The following is a 23,084-nucleotide window of genomic DNA, read 5'->3' as shown; positions in this document are numbered from 1 at the left end:
CATGTCGCTTCGATCACACCTGAGTCTACTTTTCACTGCGGTTAATTTCTAGAAAGCACTCCCAGGGTTGAAGGGGATTACTAAGGATCCGGTAAAACCGGTACGAAATTTTGGAAGGAGATACCAGGAACAGGCCATTTGGTGCAGGACACCTTCCTGCGTCTATGGCTACAACAGGACTTGAGATTTACAGCCTGCACGGACATTGAAAGTGTTGCAAAATGTGAACAATCTCGACATCCATTTGTTCTATCTCTTATAAGAACCGTCTGTTCTATTTACTAGCCTTTCGATCATCACGAAGTATGAAAAAAAAAATGGCCGGAAGGTTTGATAGAAAATATGTTTTTTTTCGTGAATCATCGTTGCTTCAGAGACGACCAATTTGCATGAGTAAACGAAGGATAGAAGCAGAAAAATCAAGTGATTCTACATTACAAAAACTGTCGACATTCGAAATCCGTCGGTATGCGGAATAAAAAATCGAAAGTTGTACAATAACTATTTGAGCTATTGAAGTAACTACCGAAATTTCTCTAACCACAAGAGAGGTTCGGCATTTCGTGATTAGCCGCGCATAAGTGAGGGAAGGTCAAGCCTTTCGTGAAACGTCGCCTAATCTTACAGTCAAAATGACAAACTTCACTTAAAAGAGAAAACAACAAAACAGCTCCGACGATTCAGAGTATACATTACTGTCAATTTTGATTCGAATTTATGCATGACTGGGATTAACTCCAAGTATCTTCAGACGTTAAACTCCGTTTAAGTGAAAATTAATTCGACAATAACGCTATCACTTTATATTTCCGAAGCAAATATTCCCAGCAGACAAGATCTAGAAAATGGAATGAACCGACAAGTTGTATGAGTTTAAGCCACAATCGCGGCTGCGCGATCTCCAACGGAGTCTAGAGAAAAAGCATACGATCGCATCGCTGCATCTGGTATCGCCCGACCACGTGGTGTTCGGCCTTATCAAGAACAGGCCTGCATCCGCGTTGGTCTCCGGCGTCAACCGGGAAGAAGGGGAGACGAAGAGGAGGAGGAGAAGGTGGAGGAGGAGAAGGGAGGCCAGGATTGGAAGGGGGCCTGAGTGCTGTTAGCGTGGCGAGGAGGGCACAAGGACGACAATGGTAAAGAGTGCGGTAGTCGAGGAGGCGTCGAGTGTCTTCGCGGTTCGAGATCGTCGAGTTCGGTTCCGGACCTTCAATTGCCGGTCGGTTGTCACAGAGTCGAGGCAGTGAGTCGCCGGGGGTGAAATTGGGCCGGTTATCGAGCGTCGAACGCGTCCGAAACATGTGAGAGTCTGAGAAACCGAAGGCTGAGAACCACTGCAGGCACTGCTAACGGTAGCACGAGATAATTGGCTGCTTATACTAGCCGGACAAACGGCGCCGAGACACGTGAGTATTTCACGCTGCGAGACGAAATTTAAAGAATATAACGACTATTTCATACGTGAAAAAATCTCACGACGATCCTATGAGGTACCGCTAATTCCCTGCACGCTGTACAAAAATATTTCGGTGATTTTCGAGGCGTCCCCGTTATGATGCGATAACGAATAATATTATCGTGATTCGGATCAGCGGGGAGGATAAACAATACCTCTATGCTGTCTCAACTTCCATATTTCTGCTAAAACGGGATTCCTCACATTTTATTTACACACTTTTTCACCGGTTACATTGCTTAACACTTCAAGCGGTGAACGTCCTCGTTGATGATTATGTCCATCGTGATATTTACGTTATTTATTCTCCCGGAGGTATTTTTCTAAACTCGATCATTTACATTGAAAATATTTTTTCGTACAATTAAAATGGTGACGGCAATTAAAATTTCGATTTAATCGTCTCACGTAAGTGGGAAAAGAGTGTGAAGGGAAATTTACCGTCGCCTTAATTATGACTATTATCATTGTTATTATTATTGCTACTAATTATATCCCGGGTTCTGAATCGCAGATTGAATAACGGCGTTTTTTAGGTGCAGGTAGTAAAATAGGAATTGAATTCTTCCGCGAGTGCCACTCCATTACTCTAGAAGTGTCACGGCAATAATTATTTCTCGTATATATTTGCATTTGCTGTAATTTTGGAAACATTAACGTTTATCATCTGGCAGGTGTGAAAATAACTTTTTCATCGACTGGCTTATAGCCGATAATTAATTAATTCAGTACCCGACGTGAGTCAGTGACCATCTGTAATAATCGAGCTTAACCTAACCCAACGAAATCGTCTTTGCGCGAGGAATATATTACTTTGCCGATCAGCCGATTATTAAACCGGCTCTATTAGGAAGTGGTAAATATAAACTGAAGGAGGAATGCCATTGTGGTCAACACTCCGGTCTGTAGTCAGTTTAGGAGTGCTGTCTGGCAGAGTGACACATCATCGGATCCGAGACGCGATTCTGCGTGGCATTCGCGATACGTAATTGATAGACGCGACGTATCTTCATACCGATATGCGTGCAATGTGTACGTGATATTACACATTCATAGAGCAAATAGGCGCACCTGTGGCATTGCGATCTTATACGCCGACCGAATGTATTATACGACACGTACGCAACGCGAAATAATGTACCTAAGTGTATTGGTGTAGGTTGTTATTACACGCACGTGTGACGTAATACGCGTTGCCCGACAATTGAGAAGTATATCGAGAGTGACGGAGACCGAGAGAGAGAGAGAGAGAGAGAGAGAGCTTAGGATTTATTAGATAACTGCGAATAATCCAATTTTCCATTCAATTCGACTTGGGAAAAAATATCTTTGTTAGTGCAGGTATTCGCATACGTATGGGTATATGGGAATATGTTCCGTGCTAACTAGACTTGCCTTGTTGCTCAACACCTCGAGAATCCTCGATGTATCATGGGGACGTAGAGAGGACTATGGTTGATTGTGCGAAACAATCTTGGGGACAAAATTATCGCGTGATCGTGCTAAGGAATTTAAAGGACGAAGGCCGCTCGAGTGCAGACGGAATGTCAGGTAGACGTGCATGTGATTATAATACTCGAATGCTAACGAAAACGGTATCCGTTAGCAGTCTGTCTCAGAGCAGCCGGAGGTCAACAATTGGCCTCCAAGCAACCTTTCTTTTCAATTCAATTATCGCGTGTACGCGAACGATTTCAGTACATATTAGCGAGTCGTTTATTCGGTAAGAAAGGCTCCATTTGAATCGATAATGACTTTTTTCTCCGACGTTCAACCGCTGACGGATATGAGAAAAGTTACAATAAAAGTAACCGAATCACTTATTGCAGCGACTCGTTAAAGCGCGATAAAATATCGAAATCATGCAGCCTGACCCGTTCGTTCTCTGGATCGACATAGTTTGCCTACAACCTTCGACCGGTCAGCCTTGGAGGTATGTAGGTAGGTACCCGTGTCAGAACCAGTTACATCATGTTTATTCTAGCGTCGAGATCGAGCAGAGAGAGTGCATGAGAAAAAATGACAACAATAGAACAAATGATGGAGGGTTTTTTTCGAAACGGATCATTATCAATGATTAATTGCCAGTTATCTCGTCTATCGACAAGCGATACTCCGATACAGCTCTTGATTTTTATGGGCTCCACGCGTTTACCACGTGGGTTGGCTTACCTGGTGCAAATTTTCGCGTGGATACTACAAGCTTCGCCGACAACATGTGCTTGGATTCGTGCTTGTATAAGGCACTCGATCAGAGTCGACATATCAACGTTTCGTGACGCGTTTTGTTGACTTATCACCGATTGGGTCCGGAAATCGGACGTGAAATTGCCCTAGGCTTAAATAGCTTTAAAACAATAACCATCGGAGACTTGAGCCGCGATTGGTTTGATCGTCCCAAAGTTTAATGCGTCGGTAAGTTTTCGAAAATAGTTCGATTATGTAGAAAGGAATGCATCACCGAATGTCACGAGTGCAGTTGACTTACTAATTCTACTATTGTGGAATGTAGGTGTGAGACTTCTCGGTCAATTTCATGGTGGCCTCTAATCTGTGTGACGAAAATCCAAACGAAAACAAAAATAGAACGAGAAGAAAGGGCGAAATCAAATTTCGAAAGGGGCGAGATCGTAACAACGACCGAGTCCTGATCCAAGTTGAGTAATTTCACTCGCTGAGTGTGCAGCTCTGCGTTTGAAATTCGTACGAAGAAAGCAAGATGGTTCGAATTGTGTTCGCGATACGAATCATCAATTTTTCTTAGAACTTTGGTGCGTAGCGTGGCATTTTGTACGTAGATACTCTCACTTGTAGGGCGTTTGCTTCTTCTTTCTTACCACTGCATGTACTTGAGCTCTGATTTTTTTTTCGTGCAGGTGTATTGAGAACGCGACAGGCCTAGACAAAGATAACAAAACTTTTCGGTACCTTTACATATTTAATTGGCTAGTTTGACTATAACGGAGAAATAAAAGTACGACTCATCAAATTTTCAAGCCCGGCCAGCCAGAGTGGGACGATTTTCCGCTGGCTGTGCAAGTTATACAAGTGAAAAAGTACAATATGAACGAAGCCTATCAAAGCCAATAATCTGTGACGTTCGAGCGTTCGGCTCTGAATACCTTTCGAGGTATATAGTCGATGTTGACTTTCTTCGCAGCAACGCGGTGTGTAATTATATAGATCGAATAGGCGTTAATTATATGCGGCTCTACGAATTTAGCTCGTTGTTATCCGGTCTGTGATTTGACTCGGTGACCACCGAACCGAAGTGTTCCTCCATTGCAGGCGGAGAATTGCAGAGCGAATCGATTCGATTCTAGCAATCGGTTAACAAATCCCGATTGCAACGGTCGATTTTCACCAATTTCACGAACAAACGATCAGTCACTCTGCGCCAGCGGGAGAAACGCCGGACGGCGTGGAATCGATCGACAGTTAAATTTGTGAAACGCGGATGAGTTATTTGGAAAATAATTGACGATAATTTTCGGTAATTCGGGTAGAACGACGGGAAAGAAGAAAAATCAGTCGCTGTTCCGGAGATGGGATTTTATGGTGGGTAATTTTAAACGACAGTCAATTATAGGCCTTTGTAATCGTTATTTTCGTCCTCGGTGTTATTACTCTTACACGTCCATACCTATATACTTCAAAAGAAAGTATAACGCGTCTCCATAGCCGGAGAAAATAATCGCGTCGACTCATTCCAGTGAATTTTTCAACCTCTGAAACGAAAATCTTTTACAAAACGAACCCTTCGCCGCTTGCTTTACAATGTCTATAAGAAAGTAGCGTACACAGTACACCGAAAGTAATAGGAAATATGGTACATAAAAATTGGCTAATTCAATTACAATAATATGTCACCACCGAACAATTATAACAATTATAACAACTCTGGTCCAATTGTGCCGTTTCTCTTTTGGTGTGAAAACGATTCTGCAACTTGGGCACGTTAAGACAAAGATTTCAAGGTTCGGAAAATAGCAACTTTTAATGCGGTTGTTTATAACAGTAGTCCCTTCTGACTTCGTTGACAAAATCGAACTACTTCATGGGATGTTACTGGAAAAGCAGAACCGTACCTTCGGAAGAACAGAGAATGAAATCCCTACCAACCACGCACATCGGTGTACAAAGGAGCCGCCAAGTCAGTAGGCATGAAACAATAACTCAGAGGCATAAAACCGTGCGTGGCAAAACGAGTGGCGCGGCTTAAGCAAGTTCAGGTGTCCTCGTTGTCTCCGTGTTTTGCAGGGAAACTCGTTCTGCTATCTCGTCCGGCTTTCTTCCTCGACAAAAGTTTCGCAATGAATATTTTCCCACAGGAAATGAAGAAAACGACTCGTACTATGACTAGCAGCCGATGATAACACGTGACGTATGCAACGGAGACTTCTATTTTATTTATATAATGCACAAATTATTGGAATCGTTGTTTGTTAGTCAAGCCTGGAATCGGTTATTCATCCTTTAAATTCCCGATTCCTGATATCGAAAAGAGGCACGGTTATGAGGAGAAACTTTTATAATCATTTGTCGCAAAGCGACACTTCCGGTAGATCCGAAGCACCGTGGAACGTAGCCAGCAACCGCAGCGTAGCCACGCGAGTTTCCTGTGGATGGATACCTATACTTGGTAATCCTGTGTCAGAGTTTTATCTGGGAAGTAACTCGATCGAGTGAATCGGCGACGTTTGAGAATAGATATTGCGCAACGAGGTTTCTCACGATTAATTATCCACCAGACACCGAGTCAGCGATGGATCGTTACGACTTTCGTTTTGCGAGAAAAACAACAATGCAACGGCGAATAATATCCCGACGGCGATACGGAAAAAATCGTCTATTGACTCAAGACGGAGCCGTGGGAGTATCAACGTCTATGCAAGTACCTAACAACTGCGCAAGGGCAATTAACATACAATAAACCGGCACCATCAAGACTTATTAGACTCTCACGAAACCACTTATTAGGCCTTACGTGATGAAAATCCGAAACGGTGTGAGTCGGAAGTGACGTCGTCGCGCGGTGTATGATCGCAACGAAAATATCCGCCGTCTGCGTCATTATTATTATTATTTTTGTTATTATTATTCATCGGCAGGGTGACGACGAAAGTGTGTTATCAGTAGTCGGTTGGACATGATTATTGTATCCTCGATCTCGGTTTATATAATAATGGGAAAGATCTTGTCTCGCGATGTGCAAATCCTCGCGAGTGTAATTAAATCGTTACACTGACGTCTCGTTACGACCTCCTCGGACAAAAACGCAATTTTATCTCCCCCGTAATCGTCTTTCGCGCTCTCCTTAACAGCCGCGAGGGAGGAACGGAGAGTCCGTCGACTCTGGCAACTTTCTTTATTCAACGCCTGACCAGCTCGTGAAGCTTGAATCAGAGACGGGGAAAAACTATCGAGAACCAATTGACGACGTATTTCGCGATTTATCACGCTCGACGACCGACGTAGAACGATCAAGTGTCAGTCTCGGGACACAACGATATACCGATTTGTTGCTCGCCATTACTTTTTGCCACAACGACGTTCTATCCTAGTTCGTTGTTGAGTAACTTCTCCGAGAACGAAATCGAGGAATTGTAAGCTTGTACTGGCAGAAAATGGATACTCGAAACCGATGTTTACGGGGTTGGAACTCGGCCACTTCTTGGGTATAACTCATATCTAGTGTTCAAGATTGGTTTTGCAATACGTACGTACAGTTAGAATGCTTAGATCATTTATTTCAACTAAAAATAATCGGTAAAACTTAATCAATTAATCGATTATTTCGTATTTTATCGGAATGGCGCATATGAAACCAAATTTCGTAAATTTCAGTACTTAGTCTGAATAACGGGAAAAGTTTTTTGATAATTTATAGTTTGATTGAAAATATTTTTCGATTTCAGGTAAATATATTCATTTATCTTTCCCTAATTACATCAAATAGGCACTTAATAGGTAAAACAATGATAATAGTTGATACTCTAATCACATAAACTGACATTGTATCGCATCGTTCACGAGAGTAAGAATGAAAAACCGATTGCAAGGCAAAACGATCGAGTTTGAAAAATAATCGACTCAACCAAAAATCGAATATTTTTTGTTATTCTCTCAATCTGCGATGCCAACTCGGTGCATAATTTCTGCATGCATTTAACGACAAGGAAGTTTTTCAATGCTATGGACGTTAAAAAAATTTCCAATATTGACAGCAGCAGTAATTTATCGCAAATATACGTAATATAACCGAATCGTCGTAATCAATGTGGCAAATGTCGAAGTTGGCTGCCGGCTCGACCCGTTCTTTATTGATATATCGGGGACTGATCAGGCCCGCACGTAATAACAGTTATTAAACGCGTAATACCAGCAACACAGCTGCGTCTTTCTCTATATAGGTGCGCCGCGGCTCGAGATGCCGGTGACGCAAACTGACCCAGGAACGCGAGATTCGGCCCAAGTGTCCACTCTAAGAAGCGGTACCGATCTACCCGCGTGCTAACGACCGAATCAAATGGAAAACCTGCACTTCAATTCACAATTAACGATGTTATACGCCGGCTGATAAAGTCTAGCTGATCGATGTATCATCCGCGATTTATTTATCCCGTACGGAGTTTCCGCATCGATAAATCTCTGATTTATGGGCCTACGCCAGGGTCTTCCTTCATTTAATCCGCTCCATTTGTTTCTCGGATATATACTTGCTTTTTCGACCCGATTCCTAATAATAAACGAGTCCGTGAGCTAGCGGAGCGATCGTCCAACGTTGCAGGGATTTCTGATGTACCTACCTTCTTCTGCAATAACATACTGGGACAGAAAGTATGAAAGTAATTCGTACTGTTATCTCACGCCTTTCATCTTTTACATATATTTTTCTTTTTTTTTTTCTCCTTTAATGCAACCGCGACGGACGCTAAAAGGTCGGGACTTATTAAGACGAGCGAGTTTATTCGTTTTGCGAATTCGTATAATTGCTCGGTCGTTTTCGAGCCCAATTAATCGCAGCAAGTATCTGATGCAATCTTAGATCGGCGCGAATATACGGAAACCTTTCGAAATTAAATACCGTGACAGACTGAAACGAGGATATCGAATCTTATCGTCTACGTTATTGAAAAAACGTCGAAACTGAACTACTCTTAAAAAGACTTATTATATATCTTCTTTCCTCCAGTCGATGAAACTCGCGTTCTGTTAAACGGTCGCCTTTGGCCTTAAGTTTGTATAACTTAGTCCGTAGGGCGGTGACTCTGCAGGGTATCAGTTCCGGTATATCCGGTTCCCGACTTTCCAAATGCAAAAAGAAGTCGAAACTCGACGGTTGACTCGATTGATGGAAATGAAGGAGTGCAGACTGTCCAGAAACACGAACCTCTCGCACCTTTCGCCCTCGATTCCCTTCACCGTTTTTCTCTCTTACCTTATATGTATCATCACCGTTGTTTCCTCGAAGTATGGAGAAACGAAAGGAGACAAGGAGGATCGCAGTGAAAGCCCGGGTGCCGATAAAAAGAGAGGAGCTGCAGCTCGCACGACGTGCGTGTCTTGCATCGCGAATTTTGTACATCGGTCACGTTTCGATCGGAATAATAAATGCGGTGAAAATATTGATCAGATCGATCCAAACTCGATAATCGAAGGCTTGAACCAGAATTTATTTTTTGCCACAGATGCGTAACGAGCAACGAATCGAAATCACGTTGCGTTTATCTTCGAGAAGTTCTTCGTTAATCTGGGAAAATCCTTTCAAAGAGCTTTAAGTTTTCGTGCTACGTGAACTGGAATTTCAGTTATTCCGTACACGAAGGATTGAACATAGTTTGAATATTGTTCGACGAATTTGAAACTTTCGGCTCAATCTCGCCTGTCGGATAACCCTTGACCTTATTCTACCCTGTGTGGAATTAATCCAATAGCAAATGAGCTGCTTCTGGGTAATCAGTATCCCAGAGGATCGAGAGATGTAATCGATAAGCCTGAGCGATGATCGCTGATACGTGGAGCGACTAATTAACAAGAATGACGATCGAGTGATTTCGTGGAAAAGGGTCAAAGCGGTGTTTTAATTCACATTCGTCCAAAAACACAAGCATTGGCGTTAGGTCGGAAGATGAGAGCTGGAGTGCAGAAGAGAATCCGAGGAACCGTGTAACCGAGAACGTGAGAAGAGGAGAAAAACAGTTAACCGGACAGCTGACCTCTGGCCCAATTTACAGAGCTGAGCTAACGACCGTTGAATAGATTCTAACATTCGACGAACCGTCGAAATCCCGCCTCCAAGTTTCCTTGGCTCTGAAGTCCTGGAGGCGAGGCGGGTCACTCCTGATGTCCGAGATGCTGCAGGATACAAAAGATGATTTGACGTTAGTCTTACTTGGTGATTTGAAACGAGGCGGAGAAAAGAAATGAAATTAATTGCAGTTCCGACCGAAAGTGACGGCTGTTTTCGCTTGACTCCAGGTCACCTTTTAATGTCCTTATTATGCCGGTTTTGACACGAATCGGACGTTCAACCGCATCAGCGTATTTAAGAAAACAATTTTCTCCGCTCAAAGTGGACTCACTAATTACCCTGATCGTATCTATATCAACTGCCTTTTAGTCTTAAAAATTTCAGGATCATCCTACGTGGTCATTAATTAAACATGTGCAATTTGTCATCAATACCGTTATTCTACTCTGCAGAAATTTCTCTGCAGACGCAATCTGGATTAAATTGCTTTATAGAACGACGATCGAAATCGATAACTCGACGGAAGGTTTTATAGACGCCATTAAAAACAAGGATTGACCCGAATAACTGAACAATCTATCATCAGGTGTGTAACTTAACGATTAGCCGGCTATAAGCGTGTACAACGAAGTCGCGAAGCAGCCGATCCACGCTTTTCTAACTCCATATCGAATGAATTCACGAAGCCCATGACCATCCGTAATTAATTTGCCCGTCAACAATAGATCGGCGTCAAGAGCCGTGGAGTAGAATTTAAATCGGCCATTTTTCAAGCTCTGAAAAAATCGACCTCGAGCCCGATTGTCTCTATGTAGATTTTTCCCAGGTCTCAAAGCCTTCGCGCACATTATTCACGCAAAGGAGCTTTGAGCTAACTCAAACGCACTTAGCTACGCATCGTACCGTTACGACGTCACGGTGAGAAGATTTAACGCACCGGAACCTCGCGATCGTTTGGTTAATCGTGCTGCTTGTTCTTCTCATTGCGGTGCCGGCAGTTTCACGATCCGCGACAATATGCCTCGCGGAATGATCGCAAGTGACGAAAGTAATTTGCGTCCGTTGTTTGGCTTTTTTTTTTTGTTATTTTGTTATTCTTCCTTCCTTTTAAAAAACAACAATCGAGCCTTTTTTACTCTTGTATCGTTAGTTTCATCTGGCTGCTCTTTCGGCCCACCGATGATGGCAGGAAACTGATTCCGGAAATAGACCGGAAATTCCAAGGTTGGCACTCCCATGAAAACTGTACAGAAATTGTATCTAGTTAGTTACCTGCATGGAATATTTAATTTTCCGTCAATTTCGTCCCGCCCCGCCCCTCACCGCCTGAGGCTTACGGTGAAAGTGACAGGCATACGTTAAATCGAGAGAGAATACAAATGCAATGTTCAATCCACGCTGTGAACTATGCCGTTACAGCATTCAACTCTCAACAAACCACGGCTGATAATTTTACAACCGAAAAAGTAACGAGTAAGCATTGTGTAATCCACGAGTAATTAAATCATCATCACTCCATCGTTCATGTTCTCTTTATAGCATGCCGCTATAACAATAAGATTTAATTGCCTAAGTGCCTGATCCAATGCGCTTCGGTTACAAGAGCTTACCTGTTGTGGCTAAACGAAAAGAATAATAATAAAATACACGGAAAAAAACCTGTTCCATTTACATGAGTGCCGATAATTGTATGGACATAACTTTTTTGGAGTTAGAATTGAAAATTATTTACTAGCACGATGAACTTACATTCGTAAATGTTCTTTGAGCTCGTCAAACGCCATAATCCCGGCCATTTCCATAATGCCAAAAAGTATTGCATTCATTGATGGTCCAGAGAGCATTTCTGAATTTTAGAAGCATAGCTGAAAATTGAGTTTATAAGTATGAGGCAAATTGTTCGTCAGAATTCACTTAACGATTCCATTCATTCATTGCGAGTGTTTTCCTCGAAGCGACTGGTCGTGATATTATACGAATCGGCCCATTTTTCATGCCGAGAATTTTTTATCAGGGCTAATCGTAGGCGGCATAAAACAAATGACAAACTGTCGGACAGCCACATTCAGCAGGCAAGTGGAACAAGTCGGCCAAGGATCGTCCCACCGATGAAAGAATTCATTTTCTTTCTTAACTAGCACCGACTACGGACGGCTGTATAGTTACACTTATCATCGCAGCGACTCGAACTCTGCCTCGACATAAGCCAATTTTCCCAACGGGCTTCGTGCTCTAATACCCGTACCAACACGTCATCCATCACCGATATTCCACCGCTCGTCATAGCGTCGGGCTCAATCAGTCGCAGCTTGACGCGCCGCATAAAAAATCGTCAGGAGTCAAGTTTTCGAAAAACAAAAATCTCATTTCATTGCTAGCCTGAAATTAGCGTTCATCCTATCATGGTAAGATTCTGTTATGAAAAAAAGATATTTCTTACTGAAACTTAAGGGGAGGGGGCGGGCGGGGGGGGGGCAGAGCTTGGACGGTCTAAAATAATACCTATTTTTCGAAGTATTTTTTATTTTTTTTTTTTTTTTAAGAAAATGAAAACAATTTCAAGAACATTGTAGAATTTCTTCATTGGAATTAATAACAAAATTCCGACATGGCGCATATAATAAGTAGAGAACGACCACGTTTTCAGTCAATTTGTATCCAAGGGACTTGAAATTCAGACACAGTACTTAAAACTTGTTTATCGGTTGGAGCTCGTGGCTAGTATTTTGAATTTTATGCTGCCTGCATAAAAGATACGTGAAAGGGGTACATCTATTGGAAGTTTCAGATCTCTAACTCCATGTGACCAACTAAAATTTACGGCGGACTTTCTTTTCATCGATTTTCCAGAAGTCATCCAAGCTACGGAATTAATCTTGAAGGAACTCGGACGAGACTTCGGTCAGCTTATGAGATTAGCTATAAATAGACGTAGTTTTCGTCGGAAATCTTTACCCACAATAATTCCATTGTTATTCTCGGTACGTTACAAAGACATGAATGTATCCTACGCAACAATCGTATTTTCCTTACCCTGGAAATACCGGCAATAGTGGACTTGACTATTTTTAGAAAAACATGTTTTCCCGATTTGTGCAATGATTTCACGGAGCGCGTTGCGTATGCCGCTATCAAAGGACATTCCGCGCCGTCTCTTAGTGTTTCATTTCATTGGACCTTTCTTTGTTGATTTGTGAGTCGGTGATCGCTGAAGTTTATTCTGCTGAATATCCAGTCATTCCGACCCTACGTTCAGACGATACGGTATCAATACTTCTTTGCCGTGTAACCCGCAAATGCAAACAACAGTTGAAATAAGTAGATGAAATTTACATACTCAAACTTCGTGCAATTAACAAAACAATCGACTAAAAGATATGACTACAACTGATTGTTAACACAGGATGCGTTTTACGGTGTAGCGTAATCGTTCCAAGTCCAACTTGGGCATAAACAAATTGCGGATGTCAACTAGAGTTCTTGCAGTAAAAAACCGGCGTCGGATGCGAAAGGAAAAAAAAATTAGAACATTTACCAAGAAAGTGATCGATAAAACGTCATTTCCAATCTGATATCCCGCTCATCGTCGGTCGACCTGGTCGCCCCGACTGGCTTCGCAATGTCTTGTAGGGTTTCCGGGCTTGGCTTGGCATGGCCATTGGCGTGTAGAGCGGTGGAATACCGTGGCTGAGGAAGCGTTTTTCGGAGTCATGATATCTCGATACTTCGGGGCGACACCAGTGGCTGCCACCCCCGCCAACTTCATCCCATTATCACCGGACAGGTATCCGGGTAGCGGGCGCCCGAACTGTATTACTTTACTGTCTGAACGACGTTCCTTGGTGCACGGTGTTCAGGATGAGAGTTTGAGAGAAAATTTTCGCCGGAGGAATAGTCCTAGAGACCATAACCAGCGGGACTGTTAAAAATGGGAGACGTCATTGGTTAGTAGCACCACCGGCGCGGTACCAACAGTTTTCGCGATACCAAGATAAGATATGTTGTCCTGGCTCTTGTTTGCCTCATGATTAATCCTTGATTTATAGTTACGTTCGACTGCCGTAGCATTGTTTATTCTTCTTCCAGTCACGTATAGTGCGTATTCGGGTTGGTAATGTAAGTACAGACGTCGGTTTAGCAATCTATCGACGATGACGGCATCTATCGGTGATAAGCGTTCTTCGTCGCGAGTGAATTTCCCGACTTTACTGGTTTCGCAATCAAACAATAATTGCTGCAAAAGACTATCTGAGACTGATTAATTGTTATATTACACCTTGTCCAGATAGGCCGAGACCTGAAAAATTATTGTCGTCCAACAACGACCATACCGCGTATACTTGACTCATCACTTTCGTAGCAGATGTTTTCAATTCCGGATTCTTACAGCCTATAACCGCCATTCAGTTATCAGCAAACACCGTGGACACTCCAGCGGGCAAAACTTTAACACGCAACAAGTTGTTTTTCCGTCACCGTGCGTGGATTCGCAAAATAAACAACTTGTAGCTTGGCCTCGTGTTGCGGAAACCAAAGAGTATCAAGTTTTCATTGAGTGGTCAACCGACGTCGCAAATAATCCACGATTGGCAGTGTAGTCACTTCATCGGACGGTCCGGTCGGTTGGACTCACGTGATTTCACGGATGAGGTTATACCGCGTTTACATGTTTACCGTCTAACAATAAGAGAACCTCGACGTCGTCGGTTATTACTCATATTTCCTTGTTGTTGGTAAGCTAGGTGTCCCGCGTGAGGGGACGGCCATTTCGTTATAGAAGCAGAGCCGTAATGTGACTCTATGATGTTTGCAGAAATGACTGGTGGCGGGACCAATATGGCATACCACGGTCTGAGCCAACATTTGAATTTCGATTCGCTCCCAGACCCCGACGAGCGGTTCTCGCTCCAGGAGTTGATCGGCGAAGGAACCTACGGCGAGGTATACTCTGCGCGAGACAAGTCGACGGACTCCCTTGTCGCGGTGAAAATCTTGGAGAATGTTGCCGACAACATCGAGGAAATCGAGGAGGAATATTTAGTCCTCAGGGACTTGAGCCTCCACCCAAACATACCCCTCTTCCATGGAATATTCCTGAAAAAGGCCCCGGCCCAGGAGGAGGATCAGCTATGGTTCGTCATGGAGGTTTGTATCTATAAAAATCTAGCTGAGAAACTTTCGCCTTGCATCGGACTTTATGAACCGGACTCTGCGGCTTCGGAATGTAATCCTGATTACTAAACATCCTCTATGTTAGCTATGCACCGGTGGATCAGTCACGGATCTCGTCCAGGGACTGAAGAAGCGCGGTAAGCGTCTCACCGACGACCAGATTGCCTACATAATCAGAGAAACCGTCGAGGCACTCATCTATCTTCACAGCAACCACTGCATGCACCGTGACGTCAAGGGTCACAACATCCTCCTCACTGAGGAGGCACGAGTTAAACTCGTTGACTTTGGGGTCTCCTCGCATCTGGCAGCTACAATGGCCAGGCGGAACACTTCCGTTGGAACTCCCTACTGGATGGCTCCTGAGGTGAGAAATATGTAGTGCTTTAAGTTTTGGCTTGCTCCAGAAATATCAGTTGAACATCCAAGAGAGGAAAGGTAATCTGATAAAAATTAATTAGCGTATGTTCTGATATGTTTGTTGATGTCATTGGCCGATTTAGTCTGATAGTAGAACAATCTACCGCATCGTCCTGTACTCTGTTTTGATAGCCTTCGTAAGGAACATGACGATAATAATCTACCCCATGGTTGTAGGTGATAGCGTGCGAACAGCAGCTAGATTCCTCTTACGATTCGCGTTGTGATATTTGGTCAGTTGGAATAACTGCGATTGAGTTGGCGGACGGGGACCCACCATTGTCAGAACTTCATCCGATGCGGGCTCTCTTTCAAATACCAAGAAACCCTCCGCCATCGTTGAAGAATCCAGATCTTTTCTCCCCGGAGTTGTCGGACTTCATTTCCGAATGTCTAGTTAAAGACCTAGAGCACCGTCCATTCGCGAGTGAACTTGCTGAGCACCCGCTCCTGGTGAATGTTTCCGCGGTACTTGACCAGGTCCGCGAAGAACTTCGTGAGGAAATTTCACGACAACGCTCCAACGGCCGAGTTCAAAGGCAACCTGAAGTCACGACCAAGCACGGCAAGCTGAAGACTGACCGGAAAACCAAACCAGAAAAAATGTACGTCGATGACCTCGCTGCTCTCGATCTACTCTCCGAGGATGCCATTGTTGAACAACTCCAAAACCGCTACGAGCACGCCCAGATATACACCTATATCGGTGACATTCTGGTGGCGGTGAACCCCTTTGCTAACCTTGGACTGTACACGGGAATTGTAAGTATGAGCAAAGTCTAATGTCGGAAAATCTTCGTAGCCTCATACTAATCGGGGATCATATTTTCAAAGGAACAACGTCGGTATAAAGGTCAGGCCAGGTCGGATAATCCACCGCATATATTCGCGGTGGCCGATGCTGCCTATCAGGCCTTGTTGCATCAGCGTCGAAATCAGGCAATCGTTATCAGCGGAGAGTCTGGAGCAGGTAAAACTGAAAGTGCCAACCTGCTACTCAAGCAACTGGTTTACCTGAGCAAAGCGCCGAATCGCAACCTGGAGGAAAGAATTCTACAGATCAACCCTATAATGGAAGCCTTTGGTAATGCAACCACGGGGATCAACGCAAATTCATCAAGGTTCGGCAAGTACTTAGATCTCACGATGACAAAAGGTGGCAAAGTTACCGGTGCCAGGATTGCTGTCTACTTACTGGAGCAGTCCAGAGTCGTGGCTCAGGCTGAGTAAGTTTCATTAAGTTTTATATTTCGTTCGTGTAATAATCCGAAATTTATGTTTCTAACAGAGATATCATAATTTTTTTCCAGAGGAGAGCGAAACTTCCATGTCTTCTATTACATGTACGACGGCCTTGACGCTGACGATCGCTTGAAGGAGTTTCACCTGGACTCAGGTTTGCGACAACGGCACAAGTACCTTGCCGACCACAGCCACACCTCACAGACTCACATAGACAAGTTTCAGCAGTTGAAGGCTGGATTCAAGGTACTCGGTTTTAGGGATGAAGAAGTTGACACTGTCTACGGCGTCTTAGCGGCGATCTTACATCTTGGTGATATCGAATTTGCTGAAGTGGCCAGCGAAGATAACACCGATAATAAAAGTAGAGTTATCGATATGGCTCCGCTTCACAGAGGTAATCTAACCCTGTCTAGGTAAATAGAATTCTGAAAAACCTCAGTTAAAGACTACCGCTTATGTACCTTCTAAAACAAAAACATTTTTTTTAGTGTCGAAACTGCTGGGTGTAGAGGCGATTGATCTTCTGGAAGCATTAACTTCAAACTCGGTAGTGACTCGAGGCGAGACCATTACACGAAATAACACTGTGATTGAGGCGAGTGCCGCACGGGATGCAATGGCCAAGGGACTTTACGGTCGTCTCTTCGACTGGATGGTGAACCAGATCAACTGCCTGTTGAACTTCGACCGTGCCAACCACGAACCCCTGGCCATCGGTCTCCTAGATATTTTTGGCTTCGAAAATTTCCCCAGAAACTCTTTCGAACAGCTATGCATCAACATTGCCAACGAGCAGATCCAGTACTATTTTAATCAGCATATATTCACTTGGGAACAGCAGGAGTACATGGCTGAGGGCATTCCTGTTGACCTCGTTGAATTCTCAGACAACCGCCCCGTCCTTGACATGCTTCTCAGCCGACCAATTGGCCTGCTTGCTCTTCTCGACGAGGAAAGTAGATTTCCAAGGGCAACTGACAGGTCACTCGTTGGTGAGTTCTTCACGGAGATCTTATGTCTCTTTCATTTTATGAAATACTAAATTTTCGTTTTTTATTACCCTTCAGAAAAGTTCCACAACAATGTCAAGTCAAAATTCTACGTGCGACCAAAATCTGACGCCATTTGTTTCGCCATTCACCACTTTGCTGGCCGAGTCGTTTATCAGGCGGACGGATTCTTAGAGAAGAATAGAAACTTTTTACCACCTGAGGTTATCCAGTTGATACGACAGTCTCAGTTCGATATGGTGCGGTTCCTGTTTCAATGCCCAATTACAAGGACCGGAAACTTATACTCTGCCCTGTACGACACAGGTTCTCGTAAGATGTCACAGTCTCACCAAAGCACGAAGGTAAGACAGCATTGTATGTGTATGTTCAGCTTACTATGCGTGGGCGTTGCTCTGCAGTGTTTTTCAGCTTGTCATGGAAATGATTGCTTCATCGTAATTCACTGTGGCTATGAGAATGTTCTTTGTCTCGTTCCGGCTCCCGTGTCGCTTCCAAGGCTTTCTCTCGATCGAACCCTTGACCTGAACGATACTAACGAATATTTTTTGCGCTGAAAGGATCTTCTTCCGGCGGTTCCACAACCTTTAAAACTATTTCAGGATCGGTACAGTAGTCGCGGACTTGCCTCGCAATCCAGAGCGCAGCAGACGGTTGCGACGTACTTCCGTTTCTCCCTCATGGATCTGCTTCAAAAGATGGTATCCGGCTCGCCACAATTCGTCCGTTGCATAAAACCAAACGACTCGAAGAGTCCTCGACTCTTTGATAAGGAGAAGGTCATCAAGCAGCTTAGATACACCGGTGTTCTGGAGACCATAAGAATTCGACAAAATGGTTTCTCCCACAGGATCCTTTTCAACGACTTTCTCAAAAGGTTTGCACGGCGCTTATTTCATAAAGGGATCCTATTCTATTTCATCTTCGACAATACTCAGCGCCGAAGTAACAATTTCACATGAACTCATCAGGTATTGCTTCTTGGCATTTGGATACGACGAGAGAGTGGTTGCAAATCGTGACAATTGTCGGCTGCTTTTGGTCCGTTTAAAAATGGACGGCTGGGCACTGGGTAAGACGAAAGTATTCCTCAAGTACTACCACGTCGAGTTCCTTTCAAAGATGTACGAGGAGCAGTTGAAGAAAATCATCATGGTACAAGCATGCGTACGCCGATGGTTGGCGAAGATCAGATACAGAAAACAGAAGTGGCAGTTCGCTGTTTCCATCGTGACTCTACAGAGGCACATTCGGGGCTGGCTTACCAGGAAGCGTTTGGAAGAACAACTTATCAAACAGAGGGCTGAGGAGGAGGCGCTGGCTCTGGAAAAGGCGCGAGGTAAGCTTTTGCACTCAGTTTTACTCCTACCGATCAACTATAAGATTAAGGTAAATGACTTCATAACGCATATTATACATGGTTTCAGAGAATGAACAGAAGACTGGTATGAACTGGTTCAAGGCTAAGCTTCTCCGTAGTTTCACGCAGGAGCAAATCGATGTTGCTGCAGTGAACGAGCTCAACAAAGGAAAGGAGAATCTTAACGAGGACACGGCTGCTGTAATTATTCAGAGTCGTGAGTATTTGATTTATTGCTCGCGGACCATTGCAGCCTTTTATGCAATCCTCTCGAAGAAAGGAAAGTGTTTAATGTATACGCATTTTCGTAACAGATTTCCGAGGGTTTACTATCCGAAGACGGTTCGGTTACGAACTGGAGGAGAGATTCAAGAGGATTTTAAACAACTATGATAACAAACAAGATGGTCTTCAAGCACTTCTTCGCGAGGGCTTGAGAAACGAGGACGCTGCTTTTATCGTTCAACGATGGTTCAGGAAGGAGGAAATTGTCAAGAAAAAGAAATCCGTTCATCCTCCACGGGACCCGGTACATTCAAAACTAAGACAAACCGATCTCATCGCCTTTTCGCAGAACGTAGGTTTTTTTCGTGAAGTCTCACAGCTCATACCGTCTCAGAAGTGCATTGATCCGCTACAATTGAGTCGGTTGATTCTAGGTTCACATGAAAAATCAAGATGTCCATAAGAACCTTCGTCGAAACAAACCAGGCATCCGTCTAAATGATGTTGAGGAACCACCACCTGACTACGTGCGCCCCGAGGGCTTCGACATGGTTCACAAGATGTTGGAATACCGCAACGGAAATCCGCCCGATGCCGAAGCTACTGCAAAATACTACAAAGATCTGAAGGAAGAAATGAGCAGGTAAATATTGAGACCAGAGAATGCAACGTTGATCCGGATGCCTTTTTCCGATCAGTAATACGATGAGAAATTCTATTACTGATTTAATTTTGCAATAATTCTGACGCTCGCATCGAAAGTGGTTCGGAATTCGAAGACGACGAAGCTGGCTGGGACTCACCGTTGATACAGCTCGAAAATGACCTTCATCCGTCCTCGAGGTAGAACAATCTATCAATACCAATGCTGCTGGCGCTGATGAAAAATACACGCGGCGACCCAAGGGACACTAGAGTTTTATTTTGTTTAGAAAATCAGAATTTCATTCACTTCTCGTCCTTGGGATGCCCCGAGTATCGTAGGTTCGCTAGACTCCCCTAAGTAGACGCAGCATCGCCATCTATCAGTTATTTGGTATTCCGCAGAATCGCTTGGCTCCTTATGTGGTTTCTTACAATCCGATTGAAATTTAATGCCACAGGACGCGAATCAGTCAGGTTCTCGAGGTCGATGCGGAGCGGAGAGACAGATTAATGGCGCAGGGCGACTACGCTCTCGCCCCCGAACAGCATCTCTCGGACATTTGGCACAAGGCCTTGCGGAATCCAGCGGAGTCTCAAGCAGGAGAAAAACAGATCAGGTCTTTCTTCCAGTAGTTTCCCTCCCTTCGTATCGTTGAACATTTCTCTCTATCTCTATTCGTTCAGTGCTAATTGAAACTGTGCTCTTTTCTTTTTTTACTTTACACAGAGGTATCATGGAAAACTTTCAGGTAAATTCGTCTACAGAATAACCCCTTATGGTCCCAGTGTAATTCGTCGTTGAACTTGGAATATCTTCTTAGGATGCGATCCCACCAGCGAAACCAAATCACTTGTTGTGTCCAATTGATCATTAACATACGAATGAACCCTGGTTTGGAATTTTGTTAATTTAAAACCATTCTTTCCCGCAGTACAAAGACTAACGGCGTATATAACCACAACCTGCGCCCCTCTTCGACCAATTGGAACCAGCAGAAGCCTCCCCACAATGTGCCAATCTTCATTCCGCGTGTCAACGATCCACATGGCCTACGGAATAACGGAGTCCAAGCTGGCAACCAGCTCGGTAACCAGCGTCACCTAGAAGCGATAAACTACGCGGCAAGATTGAACAACCCTGCCCACGTCCCCCAGGCGAACGGAGCGGTGAACGGGCTTCGAAACGGAATGGAAAACGGCTCGAAACACAGGCCAGTGATCGGGCACAATATCATGAACGGAAACAACGCCTACCACAAAGCGTCGATTCCCGCGCCACGTGACAAATACCCTTACCAAGCCTCCCCCGAGCTAAGGTACCTCCTCAGACCCACCGTCGAAAGGTCGCAAAGTCAAGAAGGACCGCGAGCGAATGATTACACGAACGAGGACATGAACGGACCTTACAATTTCCGGCAGCTGCTGCGTCCTGCCGAGTACCTACCGACGGAATCCCTCAGGAAACGAAAGGGTGGCTTTTCGGTCAACGGTATTCCAATACCGAAACAAGCTCCTCCAGAAAAGCACGTGAAACGAAGAGCTCCCCTCGCTCCTAATAATCAACGGACTGCGAATGTCAAGTGAAGACTCCGGTTCGATTGGGTTTACATTTGTAGCCGATGGCAGAGCTTGCAATACTTGCAGTGTATCTTCCATCTTCGATTTCACGTAGCTCGGTTGTCGAAAAACGTGATCCTGCTTGTAATTCATGTTTTCTAAGTTTGAGTTTTCGACAACTCGCGCGCTTTTCTGTATAATTCCCTGTATCTGTTCACATCTCTCCTTCTATGTTAGGCATCGTGAAGATTGAAGATACGATGATCACCGGATACGAAGTGGTAAATATTCACTCTTGTTGCACAGCCGGATTTACCACAGTGCATTGTAGGACTAGTCATTTTTCAGCTTTATTTAAAACTTAAACATATATTTAGCCACATTAACGATACTGGCTGTAGTCGTGATTGTGTAACTACTGCACCTACTGTTATCGTATCTACGTATACGGGATACGCCTAATTACTTTCACGCGATTAACAATAATCACGTTTCACCTTTTCAAGTAATAATATTAATCTGGAATAGTGTTCGCCAGCCCGGCGAAGGATAGCCATGAATTTTTCCTTAGTCACAGCCTCGCTTCTCAGAGGTTGTACCAAAAACATGTTATATGTATAGGTATAGGTGAAAATTAACACGATAATTCAAGTAAGTCCAACTTGAGGCATAAAAGTGATGTATTAATAGGCCCTGCCACACGTAGACTCCGAAGATTTACAATATTAAACCGTATTATTATTTTTATTGTTGACTATTCGAAATTCTAACATGCCTATATATAGCATATTATAGGGTTACGTTAGGAAAATAAATGAAACATACATAAACTCCGAACTGGATATAAATAACATAATTAGGATCTGTTGAGGTAGTTTGTACATAACTTTTTTTTTCCTTTTCTTCTTCCGCAGATTGTACGAAGTGATACCAAATACAAAAATATGTTAAAGAATATAATAACAATATAATATATTAATCAAACCTTGCCTTTATTTCAATCTGTACAAGTTCTAAATATTGGATTTTCGAAAAATAATATTAAGTCTGCTATTTGCTCGTATTTCTTAGGCTTCAAGCGTCCGGAGACCTCGAAATACCCGATATCGGATTTTGTCTTACGTATTTGAGCGAGACTTAACTTCTGAGTATAATCCTCTTGCCTTTATGAGTCGGTAGATTCAGCACAAAACATCTGTGTAACTACAAGATAATTCAAACAGTGTATAAATTTTCAAAAAATTCGAATTAGAATTAATTTAGTAATACTATTCATGTATCGAAAGATCGTAAAACGTAATGGTAACGAAATTCCAAGATAAAAACGCATCTGTACAGCGATAACTGTCAGAAGTTGTCAAGGAGCTTATGCAAAGTGGGTTAGAAAGTTTTCATCACTAATAAAATACAACAAAGATCTACTTTTCACGGACAACGATCTCAGGGCGTCCAAAAAATTTCATTAATACATACAAATTAATCTGTTTAAAATCGAACCAAGTTCCAAACGACACCCTACTTAGCGTCGGAGAGTCGCCTAGTTCGACGGTGAGTGGCAAGATGCCTCTGAGGAGCGAGGTTCGAAAGTCGCGGGTTCGAAGGGTGGCCGCGACGCCGAGCGTCGTTCCGTCGTCGGGCGAGTGCGAGGCGTCGCCGCAACCCTGGGAAGGCGCTGCCGTCGAGGAGGAGAGGAGACGACGACGCGTAGCGGGCAGGTGAGGGGGGGGGAGCCAAGGGGCT

The 23,084-nt window shown here is 43.7% G+C and overlaps 1 protein-coding gene across 7 annotated transcripts in view; it reads left to right on the top strand.

The window, feature by feature from the left end:
• The first annotated feature begins 1,171 nt into the window (after nt 1–1,171).
• LOC124416375 (myosin-IIIb-like) overlaps nt 1,172–23,084 on the top strand; it is a 45,569-nt gene continuing 23,656 nt past the window's right edge. For 2 of the 7 annotated variants that reach the window (XR_006930763.1, XR_006930764.1), the window contains exons 1-14: nt 13,500–13,654; nt 14,524–14,855; nt 14,968–15,249; nt 15,480–16,064; nt 16,137–16,528; nt 16,613–16,941; nt 17,036–17,539; nt 17,615–17,901; nt 18,118–18,434; nt 18,529–18,896; nt 18,985–19,134; nt 19,232–19,494; nt 19,577–19,785; nt 20,720–21,664. Coding sequence is in view for 5 of the 7 variants with exons in the window: in XM_046897368.1 (XP_046753324.1) it covers nt 13,639–13,654; nt 14,524–14,855; nt 14,968–15,249; nt 15,480–16,064; nt 16,137–16,528; nt 16,613–16,941; nt 17,036–17,539; nt 17,615–17,901; nt 18,118–18,434; nt 18,529–18,896; nt 18,985–19,134; nt 19,232–19,494; nt 19,577–19,785; nt 20,720–21,371 (4,686 nt within the window). In the remaining 2 variants the exon portion in view is untranslated. Of the gene's footprint in view, nt 1,407–13,496; nt 13,655–14,523; nt 14,856–14,967; nt 15,250–15,479; nt 16,065–16,136; nt 16,529–16,612; nt 16,942–17,035; nt 17,540–17,614; nt 17,902–18,117; nt 18,435–18,528; nt 18,897–18,984; nt 19,135–19,231; nt 19,495–19,576; nt 19,786–19,888; nt 19,986–20,245; nt 20,405–20,514; nt 20,537–20,719; nt 22,325–23,084 lie in introns of those variants that run through there. The other 5 variants (XM_046897371.1, XM_046897372.1, XM_046897369.1 and 2 more) reach the window with 5 other exon arrangements.

Source organism: Diprion similis, chromosome 2 (genome assembly GCF_021155765.1).
Source record: "Diprion similis isolate iyDipSimi1 chromosome 2, iyDipSimi1.1, whole genome shotgun sequence".
NCBI classification, from domain to species: domain Eukaryota; kingdom Metazoa; phylum Arthropoda; class Insecta; order Hymenoptera; family Diprionidae; genus Diprion; species Diprion similis.
The sequence above is the reverse complement of the archived record's forward strand: the minus strand, read 5'-3'. Positions and strand labels throughout refer to the sequence as shown.